This window comes from Poecilia latipinna, unplaced genomic scaffold, assembly GCF_001443285.1.
Source record: "Poecilia latipinna isolate Pla-1442-1.1 unplaced genomic scaffold, P_latipinna-1.0 Scaffold1114, whole genome shotgun sequence".
In the NCBI taxonomy this organism is placed as follows: Eukaryota; Metazoa; Chordata; class Actinopteri; order Cyprinodontiformes; family Poeciliidae; genus Poecilia; species Poecilia latipinna.
The window spans coordinates 90,725-107,268 of NW_015113730.1; the positions used below are offsets into that span (position 1 = coordinate 90,725).

Genomic DNA, 16,544 nt, shown 5'->3' on the forward strand with positions numbered 1-16,544 from the left:
TTTTTGCATTTTTTTTTTTTTTTTTTTTTTTTGTGTTTTTTGTAAAAAAACATTATAAGGTGTTTTTTTTTTTTTTTTTTTTTTTTTTTTTTTTTTTTTGTAATGTTCATTATTTCCAAGAACGGTTTTGCACTGGGAGAGGACAAAGTAAGATTTGCGGTCATCAGACAAACAGCAACCACCAGGTTGCTTTTAAATCCTGTGTCTATACTAATGTCATTAATAATATACACAAAATACACATTGTCTTCACATGAATAAAAGAAAAGCAACTTACTGATATTATTGAATTAGTCGGAAAGTGATTATCTCTAGACAGGATAATGGGAAACTGCATGTTCCAGTGAATCAGGAGAAAAGCCCAGACTGTGTTCAATACATTACGGAGCAGTATCAGTTATAATAGGTATAATATGCTTACTTCAGGGTTTTTTTGCTATTATACCATTAACTTTGAACTAGATTAGATATGTTGCCGTGAGTATTACCTAAAGGCAAAAAATGAGCTGTAAGCAATGGTCAAATACCTTAACAGGGGTAAAAACTGTTTTCTTTTTCCCCCACACTACTGGCACAGTGCCACCAGCAGTGTTTTAATCTATGCTCATTCCTGTATAAAAATTACAGTGCTGCCATATTGAATGTCTTCCCTGGTGAATATGTGTAAAGGCCTTCAAATAAATGATCATGTGTGCAATAGCAAAAGTTTTCACATATTTTATTTATTATTATTTAACATTTAAGGTAATTGTAAAGTTTATTTATTTATTTATTTATTTATTTATTTATTTATTTATTTTTTAACTTGAATAATTGTGCTGTCATGTGGGAAGAAGTCTTTGAAAACACTGGTAATGTGGGTCCAGGTAATATTGGCGATTTTGTGAAACATCTATACCTATGATATCTTTGAAGTAGGAGTGTGATCCCAATCAGCATATTGCATTTAATTTTAGAACAATATGGTTTAATTCACTTTTATTTGTCTGCATCAGGATCAGGTATATTAACGTTCCATGACTTCATCATGTTTATGTTCTTCCTCTGCATACATGGGTACTCTCAGAGAAGTCCAGCTTCCTCTCAAAGTCCAAAAACATGACTGTTAGGTCAAACGGTCTCTTGAAATTGTCTTTTGGCATGTGCATGGCTGTTTTGTTCCTGGTTATCTCTGTTGACCTGTTCAGGATTTACTCTACCTCTCACCCAGTGACTGCTGAATATTTTGATTTGGTGGACATGTATATGTATATATTTTTTGTTTTGTTTTTTTTTGTTTTTTTTTGTCAGCCGCTGGACTTCGAGAGCAAGAGGATCCACAGTGTTATTGTGGAGGCAGTAAATAAACACGTTGACTCTCGCTTTGTTGACCTGGGCTCTTTCCGAGATCAGACAATCGTGAAGGTCACTGTGTCGGATATTGATGAGCCGCCCATCTTTCTACCAGTGGAAGGTGCTGTCATGGAAGTCCAGGAAGATGCTAAAGTTGGATCTCTCGTTGGCGTTGTCACAGCCAGGGATCCAGATGTGATTAACAAACCTGTGAGGTATGAAAGAAATAATTCCCCCCCTAGCTTGATGAATTCTCCTTACATTTAATACATAAAGGACTGAGTAATGTACATAAGTTTTTTAGACTTTTTTTCACAGATATTAGTTACTTGATTGTGCCATAAAATGACATTATTTGCCTGGAATAAACATAATTATGCTTCTTTAATATCTCAAGTGCCAGCAAATAGTTTATACCTACTACTTGCTGCGGCCATATTGTGTAGCAAAACTGAGGCTGCTGGAAAACCACTTACTTTCCCAGAATTCTAATTTAAGTGGTGTTCTTGTTGTATTTTCAACTCTGACCTTAAAAAATAAAAATAAAAAATGTACAAACAGTAACTGTTCAGGTTTCTTTTCGAAACCCCAACACCCAATTCCACACACTTCATTCTCTAAACAGCCTTGTAAAATAATTTATTTTGTACACCTCTGTTGTTATAAAAATAAAAAATCAGCTGTGCTTAGCTGACGCACATAAATAGGACCGAAGTTTTCTGTCTGTTAAAAATGTTATAGGTTCCATTTAAAGAAATGTAATTTACTGGATGAAATTATTATGAATATAAATATACCTGATTTCTGAAAAAAATAAACCTAATTTTTAATTTCTCATTATAATAAAGTGAAAATACAGGCAAAGTTTTGGTTGTTGAAAAGTACACCAGTATCCAGATCTTTGGTTTCTATGTCCTTTGAACTGTAATTGCAATGTGAGGAGAGGCTGTAGATAAAGCTTTACCAGTCTTATTAATACAACATAAACCAACACACAGGTCCCTAAGCATCACCTTGATTAAAAATGCATGACAGCCAATGTTCCATGTGTAATAGAGCACCACACGATGGTACGGTTAAAATAGCTCTGGCTGAACGTTTCGGGATAATATGAGAACACCTGTAAGCTCATGTGTTGGAAGAAAAACAAAAAAAAAAAAAAACAGCAAACTATAAATTAAATCACTAGAGGTTTGCAAGTTACAGAACCTGCTCTTTGGGATTAGGTGGCCATCACGTTTATATTCAAAACAATAATGCATTCAGAACACAGTGTTTTATTGGTTATTGTTTGAAATAGCTCGATAGGGCTTTCTTCAACAAAAACACCGTTATACAATTTTGTAGTTGTAGAAAATAGCAAATAATTACTATTGTAGATAGAAACATATTGTTAGTTCTAAGCAGGGTAGCAATTCAGCCCAGCCTGTTCTTCTGGTAAGAACTCTCATCCCTTTTGCTTTGATATACAGACACATAACTAGACCTCAGTCTTTTTCCAAGAAGAAACATTGTGAAAAACTAGTCACTTTAAAATATAGTAGCACTTTTACTGCACAGTTAAAATAAATAGTTTGCACTTGCCTTACATCATGATATATATACACTGGTGTTCTCCGAATGTAGGTGCAACCCATTTTACTGAGTAAAAGTCACAACACACTTGACTGCTTTCTCCATGAAGGATGCAGCAGTTAAACTTATTGTGGGATGATGCATTTTTGTGACATAGGTCAGACAGGCATTTTCTTGCTTGTAATATTGTTTATTGTAAATCTGGAAATAGTCCTTTGTAAACATAACTACTGTATGTTTTAGCAGAGTGTCCATGTAGATGCATTAAACAAGCATTCGGTGTGCTAAGCCAAGTATGCTATCACCAAACAATGCGGTGTCATACAGATTGGTCTCAACTCAAAATAATAGTTATATAAACCATCTCAGAAAAATTTACTTACCAAGCGTGGTAAATAACTCAGGCATGTGGAAAGTAAATTGTTCTGCAATGACTTGGCTTCTGTCGCGTCACTTCGCTTCGGTGGGAACCTCTGATTCTGGGGGCGGAGTCAGTGAATTTACTCTTTCATTCGGGGTACGCTTCTGGCTTCAACTGTGTTCTATGTGTAGAATTATACTGTAAAGACAAGCGTTATTAGAAGTGTTGAACTGAGAGTAGTTTGTATAATGAGCTTATACCTATCACCAGTGGGGAAGGCACAGGGGAGGAGAAGCTCAGCTGGAGACTCCAACTCCAAGGAGGAATTTTGTGGAAATATGCAACACATTGTGAGAGCAAATGTTTATGCACTGCGAACGGGTGCCCCCGGAGAATCAAGGATTTCTCAAACATGCATAAAAGATATGTTTTTGTAGAAGGAATAGCACAACATGACACGGAGCTCAAAAATGTAATTTTTACATAACATCCCCTCCTTTCATGCCTATGACTGTTACTACAATTTGTTGTATTTCACGTGAACTTTATCATGGAATTACCCACCATGATGTTTGTCTTTAGCATATTAGCTGGCAAATCTTGAATCCTGTTAAATTCTTCTGTGTTGTTCTTTCATATGGTCGAAGAAAGAAGTTCAGATTTGCAGCTTTTCTGCATGTTTGTGCTCCAGCTCCCATATAGAAAAACAAAACAACAAAAAAAGGGGTATTATTAAACCTCTCAGTGTAACCTGATAGTTTTAAGGTTTGGAGCTTGTGCCTTCAGTTAACATCTTTATGGATGAAGCAAAGTTGAAGGTGGAATGATTAAGATGAAATATTTTAGATATTTTGATATTTCAGTGCATTTAGCCTTACAAGTACATTCCAGTGTTTGCTGTGTCAGAATGTGTCACCACATTATTTTTCATTAGCTACATTATGAGAGCAAAGCAAAAATTTTCAGTCTGTTTTCATAAATTTACCTTTATGAGTACAATTTATACACAAACATAAATTGTTCTGTTAACACATCTTGTTTTATGATCTATTCAAGACTCAAAGTCCAGTGTTTTTATCTCGCGCTGCCTTACGATTACATTTTTTTTTTATGTGTACATCACCTAGCTTCTGTTTTAATGAAACCATAAGAATTCTGGCTGACAGAAGCCATAAGAACTGATAGAGCTTGTATTTCTTTATTTTTACTTTATGGGGGCCCAAGAAAGCCATCTACATGGGCACATCTTTGTCAGTCTGCGTGTAGGTGTGTGTGTGTGTGTGTGTGTGTGTGTGTGTGTGTGTGTGTGTGTGCGTGTGCGTGTGTGTGTGCTGTTGGAGAGAAGAACTAAGAACAAAGCAACCTTTCAGCATTTTTTTGTTTACTCACCACTCTTCTGAGAGCAGCCAGTACCCCATAGAAGCAAACATTCATTTATGGTTTGGCTTGAGTGCACAATGAAACTTTTATATTTTGCGCCTCCCTCAGAAAGTGTGACTATATGGCTTCATGGATCTTATTAATGCTTCAACTAACACTGCATTTGCCAATTTTCTCCATTTTGACCAACATTTTAGCTGGATTATTGATTTTTAAGTACAGCCTTATATTTTTGATTCTTTAATATAGTTTTGTTGAAACAAAATTATATAATATTAAGCATATTTAGAAGATTTATTGTTTGTCTATTCATTATATTTAACTTAACTGAGTAGAACAACCATAAGGTAAGGAAAGGTAATTTTATATAGCGCATTTTCAGCAACAAGGCAATTCAAAGTGCTTAGAAAGCAGGTCTAAGCCTAATGGATTTGAGCAACTAATTGCTTATTTATTTTAAGCACTATATCACTTTTATTTTAAAACTTTTAGGAAATCCAAAAAAATAAGTAAATAACAGAAACTTAAAACATAATATGAGAAATGTGATGCACAGTTTCTTTTAAATCTCTGTATTTTATTGTATGTCTTTATTTATTTATTTTTTTACATCAGGTTTTCCATTGATCCGACAACAGACCACGACATGATCTTCCATATTGACGCTGAGTCTGGTGCCATTACGTTAGGGAAGATTTTGGACAGAGAGACGGCAGGATGGCACAACATCACTGTGAAGGCTGTAGAAGCAGGTACATGGATTTCTGTTTTATCTTTATAACACTGATTGTTAATTACCATTAATCAGCAAATGCCAAATCAGAAATTTGTATATGATAAAAATAACAATTAAAAAAGTCACCCTGTGGAATTATTTCCATAAGCAGCAATATGATTAAAAATGTATTTTTGTCTAATTATCATATTATACATATATACACTTATCTAATGAAATGAGCAAAAAAAAAATCTGAAATTAAACCTTTATATTATTGGGACACAATTTAGTTTATAATCATTTGAAATGATAATTGCTAAACTACATTGCTACTAAAGTACATGAACTACCGTCAAGTTGTTTATAGTGTGCACTTTATTTGAGATGCAATGTAACATATTGAACATATTGAGTTGTTTGGACCCCTTTTGATGAAATGTTTACACTTTTATGAGCTACAACCACAAATTACAAACATTGTCTTTAATCTGTACTAGATAAAGTTTTAGTTTCTCAAAAATATGGTCGTCTTTGGTGATGATGACCATATTACCAGTAATGTGGTATTATGGTCATTTACATGGGCACAAGTAGATGACCATGTTGTGATTGTGCTTGCTTATAATTAAATCAACACACCAGTGATGCATGTGGATGTATAAGTAACACAGCACTTGTATGGTATGCTAACTGTCTTTTAAATCAAAGCTCTTGATGTAGTCATCAGGGACATCTGAGTTGTTGGTGTAGTCATCCATGTACTTGATTCTGTTTTTTTTATTTTTTATTTTTTATTCCAGAAATAAAGTAATCATTTTACTCCTTCGGCTTACAAAACACAATGCTAAAAATGATTGGAGAACATTTCTTTTTTCATCTCAATGGGTGTTTGTCTTAGCAAAAAAATAAAGAATGTAATAACTTATAGCAGGAAAGTTATTACTATGCCATTAGAAGAAAACTTGAAAATGGATAAGACCTGGAGTTTCTCACTTTTTCAATCTTATTCAGATGGAGTGATTTTGGGATTGTAGTGATGGCTGAATAGATTGGATTCTGCATCTGACAGAGATCTTACATCACACTGAGAGGGACAAAGGAAACAATGCCATAAACAAGACAACATTAAAAAATTCTTTATTTTATTTTTTTTCCTGCTGTGTTTCTCCCCAGAATCTAATTTCTTTAATAATCACTTCAACCAAAACCGGATTGAATGCAGTGTTATCCTACAGAAATGTTAAGGCAAAACCTAAGCAGTTTGAATCCTCCTGGACTAATTGGTTTCTTTTTGTGCATGACACCATGGGTAAGGCACATTTAAATGGTAATTGAACATTTAATGCTGCCCAGCACCTTTCAGTGTTAGACATAAACACATGCCTGTGCTTGAAAGATAAAGCTTCTTGCACTGACAACCACAGAAGCATCTACATAGACAAAGTCTGTGGTCAGTGGCATTAGAATGCCCACCCAGTATGTTTCTTTATCGGCTGTTAGCTCACAAAGTCTGGAGAGCTCAGACACACAGACAGGCGAGAGAAAGAAAGGGGAAAACATAGACACAAAGAAAAAATAAGGTCACAAGAGAGATGGAAATTGGAAGAGGTTTTGACTGTTTACTCTTTAAAAGAGGCTACTTGGAGCATTTAAACAACTAACTTCATTTTAACCATAATTATTTTATTCTCTTTTAGGACTAAGAGAGCCACAAGGTCAGGTTGTTTGAAGACATTGTTAAAGTCTTATTTGTGGCATTACCCTCAATTATTCCAGTCCATTATAGACCTTTGAACTTCTTTATTGTGCATATATCAGTACTGCACAAGAAAAAAACAATTTCCTGACAGTTCATATTGAGTGAATCTTAAGGTTAAAGTGTACCCTAAAAGTGAACTAAATGCCTCATGCATCTAATCTTAGGAAAGTTACTTTTGGTAAAATTACAACACATATCCTGCTAATTCTGAACATTTGCAAGCACAGCATGTCTTCAACTTTACCCAGTTAATAGTCTTCAGCTACATCTGAAGACACTGGTACAATGAAAGATGAAACAACCTCTCATCTGTATAGTGCTTGTCTTCCATGTAGGGAGTGCAGTACCTTCCAAGTACAAGAGAAGCGTTTAATACACTGTCACTAGCAGAGTACTCAAGTTTCTTGGCAGTCTCCTCTATAGAAATGTATCAGGTTAAGTTGGAGTGACATATAATTTTCGAGAACTGATAGCGAGTATGATACCACCTTGCAAAACTGCTTTTTCACCTAGACAGGTAGGTGGAAAAAAGAGCTTCACCCTGAGGGCAAAAACATACCGAAGATGCTGAAAGTCTTTATCTCTCGCTCTATTGCATGGAAAAGATGTTTACCATTGCATAATTTCCCTACACTTTCTGTCTGGCAAACACATGCAGACCTTTTGACTCTTAGAATGTTTGAACATTATCCCTTGTATGTCCAAACGAATCACACACTGTTGGGAACACGTTGAAGGAAGATAAAGAGGTTCAGGGATGTGAAATATGAAAGGAACATTAAACTGAAAACCAAAACAGTTTTATATGCAAAATATATGCAAATGCATAGGCGAAATTAAACATGGAAGCAAAATTAGATTAAATTCAGTAATAAAGAACAGATAAGGGGTTGTTACCGTTTGCAGATAGCCTAATGCACAACAGAGTTTAATTTGTCACATTTGAATGAGCATTGTATTGCATTGCAAAGCACCTGTCAACAAACATGTGAATACCTAATGATACAGAATCAGAGAAATGCATTGTTATTACTCAGCCATATATTTGGGCACAGCCATACTAGTCATATGCGAAAAGTATAGGAATAGAAATAGGAATCTCATATAACATATATATAAAAAAATACAGTTGTAGAATTACAAAGATTTTCTTTTTCAAGTCTTTTCAATTGCTTATATGTAATTATTTGTACATATAAATACATATAAGCAATTAAGTTATTGATTTAAACTGTAGTTAAGCAACATTATAATGTATTTAATGGGATTAATAGTCTTTTTTGTTTAATAGAAACTGTCAGATCAAGATGTTATTACATGTTATTACTGTGTCTCACAATACTGTGAAACAGTTTTCTGCTTGAGCTTTTCAAATATTCACCATGTTAGCATAATCAACAAAGGTCAGGGGTTATGACTAATTTAGAGCTCTCTAAATTAATTTCATTGCTATGTAGCTATATTAAGCACAGTCAGTTGCATAAGTCATTGTAACCAGTATGTTGTTAAATGAGTAGAATTACTTTCTCTGTTGTGAAAGCATATTACTACCAAGCAAAAAAGTACAATCTTAATGTAACATTTTTAGATAAGAACAAAATTTTAAGTCTAATTAGCTAATCCGTCACTGGTTTCCTGTTGTGAGAGATATTGACTGCCAACTTTGATTTATCCTCCGCAGTTAAGGGACAATAGTGAAGAACAATAACTTTTGATTGTTCAAAAGAACTGAATAATTTTTCATAGATGAACAAAAATCATGTTTTAATACTGTTTATTTACTGCGGGGTGTTTTATCATATAACTGACTGTTACATTTCATATCCTCTTATTTGTAACTGGTTAGGTAAAAAACGTGTTCACATGTTAGTCTGCAAACTTTAATGTTTCATTTGGATTCTTTTATGATGGAGCAACTCTGATCAGATCTCAAAGATGGTGCTTCATGGGTTCAGAAATAAGAAATGACTACATGAAGTTTCTAGTCTGAAGATTTTGCTCCTATTTAAGAATTATTCACAACTTGTGTTGTCTGTCACCAAAAATATTGACGTTTGTCATGCAGTATGATAAAATGTGTAATAGTACTTTTATAAGGCATGCTATGCACTGGAAATTTTATTTTAGCCTTTTGTTTCTCTAAGACACAAAGGCTGACCAATATGCCAAATGTTGTAGTGCTGTCAGTGCCTCACTGACTGTGGGCTCACCTGTTAATTTACACGATTCAAACATCAAAGGTAGGTATACATAGAATTACTGTTGGCTCTCCAACCAAAAATGTTGCATTACTACATATGAGTACAGTACTTTATAAGGTGTATTAACACAACCTCAGTGGAGTTAATCTGAAATGAGAATGTTGATGCATACCTGTAGGACATTATTTCATTAGAAATAGTAGTTTGTGCGTGTCTCTTTTTTTTTTTTTTGCTTTGTTTTTATCTAAATGTAAAGATGTGTACAAAATTTGGCAATTTTTGTATTTGTCTTGTGATTCATTATGTGAGTCTGACAGGTTTCTCCTATAATTTCCCACTGATATTTTGCACTCCACTTTCCTGCCTTGGCTCAATGGAGAGACCAAACTCAGGCACAGTCGAGTACATTTGTATCTTCATTTTTTGCTCCTGACAAAAGTGACACTTTAAACCAAACAATTTCCTCCAGCAACATTGAACCATTTGGTCACAAGCTCTATAACACCCCAGATACCTAGTCGCATGCAAAGACAGACACACCCGCTCACATCCTCTATCTGTCTTCTTGAAGTAATGTCAGCATAATGCAGTGCCTGAGAGACGTTCCCGCCGTATGATTCTCGACAGCTAGTCTGCGTTGCAAAGATACATAGCATGCCAATAGGCTGTTGAAACCCTTGTATTATTATTATTATCTTTTTTTCCCTGTCTGAAGACGGATTTGGAAGAGTACCACTTCGTCCACATGAAAGAACCTGTTTTTATTTTAATTGAAATGCTAGATGGTCCATTTTGTCTCGATTTGATAAATCTGTTTGGATCTCTTCAAGTTAAAATCTAGAGGGTATAAAATTTGACATTTGCTGAGTTGTATACTAAGAACCTTAATAGAAGCAGAAACAGAAGAACAGAGCTGTTCAGCACTGGAACTCAGAGTACTTATGTTTCTGTTCAACATAAACTAGTTTGTAAAAATCTTGTAATTATGTAAAGTTTATGCTATTTGTCAAACCTTGTATTATACATAGATTTTTGAGGTGAGACAGCGGGTGAGAGCTTGATAACCCCTCTCCAGCATGCTAAGTCGAATTGCTTTGTTTTACTGTGTTTGGTGCATCAAGCCATGCTTTATTCTCAATTAGTCTGTGGCATATTTACTTTTGTCTTATTTTTCTGTAAACAACCAATTTGTATTATTATTTGAGTATGTTGCACTTGACTCCCTACCGATGTTAAGCACATTTTATACATCCAATGTAATACCTCTAGCAGTAGAAGTTTGTGTGGACTATTTTTATCGATGGGTAAGCTGTTGCTGTATTTTCTGTGGGGTGCCGCTCAAATGTGTTAGTTGTGCATGCTGATTTATTCCTGGACTGTGTATTCTAATTAACCAGGATACCCACACCAGCGCTGCAAGCAACCAGATCGTTCATTAAGCTCCCACATAATGTTCTCTGACTCTTCTTTTGTTTTGTGTACAAACTTGTACTTTCGCATATGCACACACACTACACATAGACACATTCAGTGGCCCTGAGGCTTCTGTCCTTATTGTACACAATGTTTTGTGAGCATGACTGAAACTATATGCAATATTATCATATCATTAAGAATGAGAATTAAGACTCAAACAAAAATGTTGCTAATTTGAAGTGAGTCCTAATTGTGGTAATTATATATCTTTTTCATTTTTTCATTCACATTTTGGTCCATTGAGAAAATGAAAATTGTTTTGGGAGTGCATATATATATATATATATATATATATATATATATATATATACACACACATAGTTTAGCATTGTGCCAAACTATATATAGTTTGTTCCATTGGAGATTTCTTCCTGTTGAAAACAATTCCTTCCCACTGTCACCATATACTTGCTCAGGAGAAGGGATTGCTTTTAAAGTGAATGACTCATTACAAGTGGCCTGTTCATCACTGGCATTATTTTCTCTGCTGACCTTGACTGTATTGCTTTGTTTTGTTTATGAATTCTGTATTTAGGTAAGAATTAGACCTGCTAGTCTTGCAGCTTTTTGACTTGACTTTTGTTCTGAATTGGTGCAGTGAAGAATTCCCACGTCTAAATACTTTCTGTGCTTTTCTACAGATAACCACACAATGGCGTCCTTTTCAGCCATTAGTATTCGGATCCTGGATGTAAATGACAATCCTCCTGAACTGGCTACACCATATGAAGCTGCTATATGTGAAGATGCCAAGCCAGGCCAGGTATGATTCTTACTTTTTCTTTTTTTATTTTAATACAAAAATATCTGCTAAATATATATTAATTGCCCAATTTCAAACAAAGGACATAACTCTGAAAGACACATTCACATGTGGCACGGAGCAGTTGTTCTCAAAAGTTTACCCACTTTTGTTAAAATACCAGGTATTTGTGACATGATTTTTTTTTTCATATTTAATATAATAGATAGATTATATGTAGAAAGAAAAATACATTATGTTTTTTGCATGTGTTTGCATACTCCTATAATAAGTTTTAACTAAAAGAAAGTATTTAATCTATGTTAAGAATTTTACCTTTCAACAAAACATAATTTTTTTCAATGACTTACGATGGATTTCATTAGACTATAACATATTATCTTAACTTAAAATAAAAAGCTGTAGATTTCAAGGGATTTGTCACATAAGCACAAGTAATATCCTGATCTTTTTAAGCCTAAGTTTAACATAACTGAAGGCTTATGAGGATTTCCATGTGTTTAATTGGCACATGAGTCAGTGTTGCATTTCTTTTCTTTGTTAGAAATTCTGTAAAAAAATAAATAATTCACATATGTTTGTCTTTAAATTTGTAGACGTTTATGCATTTGTAAAGCGTTTTTGAAAACATTTGAAGTAAAAAAAACCTTACACAGAACAAGAAAAATTTTTCTGAACATGAACCAGTTAACAATCAATCTACATGACCTTGCAAGAAATTGCAGGTATTTGCTTTTTAGAAAATATTCTTGGAAATAATATTTAAATGAATATGAGATTATTCCACTATAAAGGATTACTTTGTGATGTGTAAACTTTTGTTTGATAGAAGTGTGTTCCTTAGGCTATAACATTAAAATTCAATTCATTTGTTTATTTTCCACAACATAAACAAATAGGAAACCGCGGGAACATCTGAAAAGTCCAACATTTTTAATAAGTTTAGGGCAAAGGGCCTTTTTACCATGCACCAACCAAACAGTGATGATTGATTGGACGTTCCTGTCTGGATAGCCAAGACAAAAGGCGCTGTTGCCTTCCAATAATATAGAGGTCCAGGTCTTTCAGTTGATAACGATTAAAAAATAGACAAAGTAATTAGGGAGTTTTATTCACCTTACACCGCCAACAGGCCTTGGGCAGAGTTAGACCCAATTATCATGGGCAGAGTAAAGGAATAATTAAAACAGCGAGACTTTAAAGTAGGGCCCCCATGTTGGAAGCTGCATTTACATGTGTAATGAGGCTCAGGCCTCTCCTCTCATTGATCCATAGGCTCTTAACCACTTATAGCCCCCTTGTGCCTCTGCTATACTGCCAGTCTGAGCCTCAGCTGAGCACTGCCTGGTCTGATCTCTCCCACTCCCAGCTCCTTTCCCCATCTGCAAAAAGCCCACATTAACCTTCAGCTCCTAATCACAACGAGATGATTAGTCTTCCCGCTAAAAAGAAAATTACATTTTCTTTTGCTCTCACTAGAGAGATAAAGCCAGGAACATATTTCATGTTGTTATTATGAATAAACAATATAAACATTAAACTATGGCATTAAAAAATTCATATATATACTTTTGTTGATCCTTTTGTGCTGTTTTACCATGTACTATATGAATATGTAGGCGGGCAAATGTATGTATTGTTTTTTTATTTATATTTTGCATGTCATGTATAGTGATCCCTCGTTTTTTGCGGGGGTTGCGTTCCGAAAATAACCTGCGATAAGTGAAATCCGCGAAGTAGTTACCTTTATTTTTTTACAACTATTAGGGAGCATAATTAAATACTCTACATTGAAACCAAAGAACAAAACCTGTTTTCAGGTCAGCGGATGTGCGTGTGCATCAATCACGGTATTAATGTCATCTGGAGTTGCGTCTTTAACGCCGTCTCCTCCAAGCTGCTTTGTGAGATTCACAGCTGTATCTAACGGCAGAGCCTCCAGCCACAGTTTTTTTTTCAGCAGGCATTCAAAGTTTCAGTTTCCATCTCCTGAATGGCCAATCTATATTACGTATATTTTAGCCAATCTGGATGCAGAACACAATGCACTGTGAGAAGAACTGCACAAAAAAAAAAAAAAAAAATCCACGAAGCAGCAAGACCATGAAAGGGGAACCACGTTATTGTGAGGGATCAATGAATTTCCATGTATTGAAATGCCCAGTCGGCCACTGGAGTTGCGAGTTAGCTGTAGCTACGTACGCTTGGTGCACAAGTGACAGACTTGTTGTGTTCTACGTTTGTATGCTTTGTCCCTGTTAAATAAATTAATTCATTCATTTAAATTAAATAGTGAAAATGCTTAATCAATAAATTTCATTTTTTTTTCATTTTATTTTCTTATCATAATTTAATTTGTACATTTTGAGTAGCTGAGTTGTGGATGGTCACACAGTGATTCCCACTTACCATTTGGTTGTGGAGTTTTCAACTGTGAAACATGTAGGACACCCCTTAGCTATTTCGAGCAAAAAGGGTTGCCGCAATTCCCCTCAAAAGAAGAAAATGCATTTTGGGTCATTATGGCAAATGGCCTGTACCTTCATTCTGTTTCAGAGAAATACATTACAATATAATTTGCAGTATTTCTAGACTGCAGTATTTCTATACAAACCACCAGATTGTCTTATGTACACACAGAGTTTTACTTTACCTGTAATTTAGATGTCAAAATTCAAAGGTTGTATTGAACTAAAGGGTTGTTGTCTGAAATCCTGTAGTTCTTTCATGTCTACAGTTAGCAAAGATGCAATTGTTTGTTCAGTAACAAAAAAACACTGCCAAAAGAATAGCCTTGGGGTATGTACATCAACAGACAGATTTTGTTATTGTAAAATGAGATTCATTTTGTTCTAGTTCCCTTGTACGTTGTTGATCAATTTGGAAGCTTGGAAAAAACAGCAGTTTTCAGAAATGGCTATAATTAAGTCAAATTTACTTTTACCTGGAATTAGCAGATGCTGGTGTGTGTCCCTCCTTTGCCTAATGCATTTCCCTCTGGACTCTCAGAATGCGCATGCTAGTCAGTTGCTGCATCTGAGTTATGGTTGCTTTATTCACCGTTAGTTTGTTTATGATTAATTCAGCACACAGACCACCTGGAATTATTTAAATTGACTGATATTAATTAACCAGCTTAAGCTTAAGATGCAAAACTTTCAATAAGAGGGGTGGACACTGGTTGTTTTTTTTTTTTTTTTTTTTTTTTTCATGGTTTGGCTGAAATCTAGTTTGAGCCATGATTCATTGTGCATGATTGATTGCCTGACTTTGTTCTTACTAATTATAGGTAAGCAGTAATTATTTTTCATAGACAGTTCAACTTGGATGTCAGTATAACAATGGGGCAGACATCATCTATTTTATTTTGTATCCCTTGTTACATCTCGATACCTGTCTCTGTAGAGACATACAGTATAATAAAGGCTTGCAAGAACACCCACCGCACTCACACATCCTTTGCTGTCACACTCTTGATATATCAGATCAAACCCTGGTTTACTAAGCTAAAAAGGGTTGTTCCATTGTGGCCTGCTTTGTGCTGCGTTATCTCCCAGTTTTGTTCACAAAGTGTCGGATTTCTGGCTCAGCTCTTGCTTTTAGTGGAACCACAGAGAAAATCAGATTTACCTAAACCTTTCAACTGCGGTTGTGTTTGATCCTATTTGAGGGCTGGCAACACAATCATTTTTGTGTTTAGAAGGAAAATACACTAGGGGGGAGAGAGAGGTTAGGTAGGAGCAAAATAATAAGTAAATGACATGGGTTAAACATGTTTTCATTGTGAACTCTGCTCAACCTGGGACCATTGAAATACAGAGTGTTTTCTTTAGGCCTTGACTAATATATTTACATGACAAAGATAGATCGGTATAAATATTTTTTCCTGACTTGTGATGGGAAATTAAGCAGACATCCCCAACAGACGGTGATACAATATGCAAGTATTCCCTCCTCTTCATTTATTTAACTGTCAGCAACAATAGGGGTGTGGATTTGGATTTGATGGCTTGCTATGTCACTATCTAAACCTTTGGAATTTTTTTTCTGTCTTCTAATTACTTTGTTTTCTTTTAGCAGCTGTTTTACATCTGTAGCCAGGGTCAGGCTCACATTCATTTTAGCAGTACCAAAAGAATGTCACTCATTCACTGGTTCAGTCATTTGGTATGTAGTCCAACTCTACCAGAAAGTTAGAGGTAAAGTGTGACAATCTAAAGAATTAAAATTGTGTTTCATGTATCTCATAGCTTTGTAAACATGTTCAAAGTAAGCAGAATTAACAGTTTCCTTCATGGCAAATTCTGATTTGACTTAAAATCTCTCCTTAATTCTGTAGTTTTGTCTTTATTAAATGTGAACTACAATTTCCATGGTCAACCCTTCCCTGATCCTGTGGTATTTTCTTGACAAAATACAAAGGGACAGATATCATATAGTGCAATGTGAACAAAAAAGGGCTGTTTGGACAAAACATTGCCTTGGGTAACAGTGGCCTGTCAACTTCACCGTGTTGTCTCAACTGATGGATTGGGTCACTGCGACAGATCACCTCAGTTTAGCCACAGCACCGCCGACCTCCAAACCTCGGGAGACATAGTTAAATGTTAAGGTTGAAACATGCACACGCACACTGATGATGCTCATGTATGTAACACTCGCTCACCTCATATACATGGAGAAGAAATAGAAAAACAAACAAGACACATTGGGTATATACACTAAAGTTACAACAAATCAGAGAACAAAAACACTGTCTCACTCCCAGACTTGCTAGACATTCATAGGAGACTGTATGAGTCATTTGTCCGACTCACCAAATGCCTCGTCCTTTTGTTGTTTGTTGTCTCTAAAATATTTAAGACGGTCAGATACAATAGCAGATTTCACGCCTAGATGAAAACTGTACCAGTATTAATTTGTGTCAGTAGTATATATATATATATATATATATATATATATATATATATATATATATA

General features: G+C 34.9%; 1 protein-coding gene across 1 annotated transcript in view; it reads left to right on the plus strand.

The window, feature by feature from the left end:
- Positions 1-16,544, plus strand: part of cdh22 (cadherin 22) — a 104,152-nt gene that overhangs the window by 61,831 nt on the left and 25,777 nt on the right. The window contains exons 6-8 of the mRNA XM_015052492.1: positions 1,291-1,547; positions 5,264-5,400; positions 11,444-11,565. Of these exons, the coding sequence (XP_014907978.1) occupies positions 1,291-1,547; positions 5,264-5,400; positions 11,444-11,565 (516 nt within the window). The remainder of the gene's footprint in view (positions 1-1,290; positions 1,548-5,263; positions 5,401-11,443; positions 11,566-16,544) is intronic.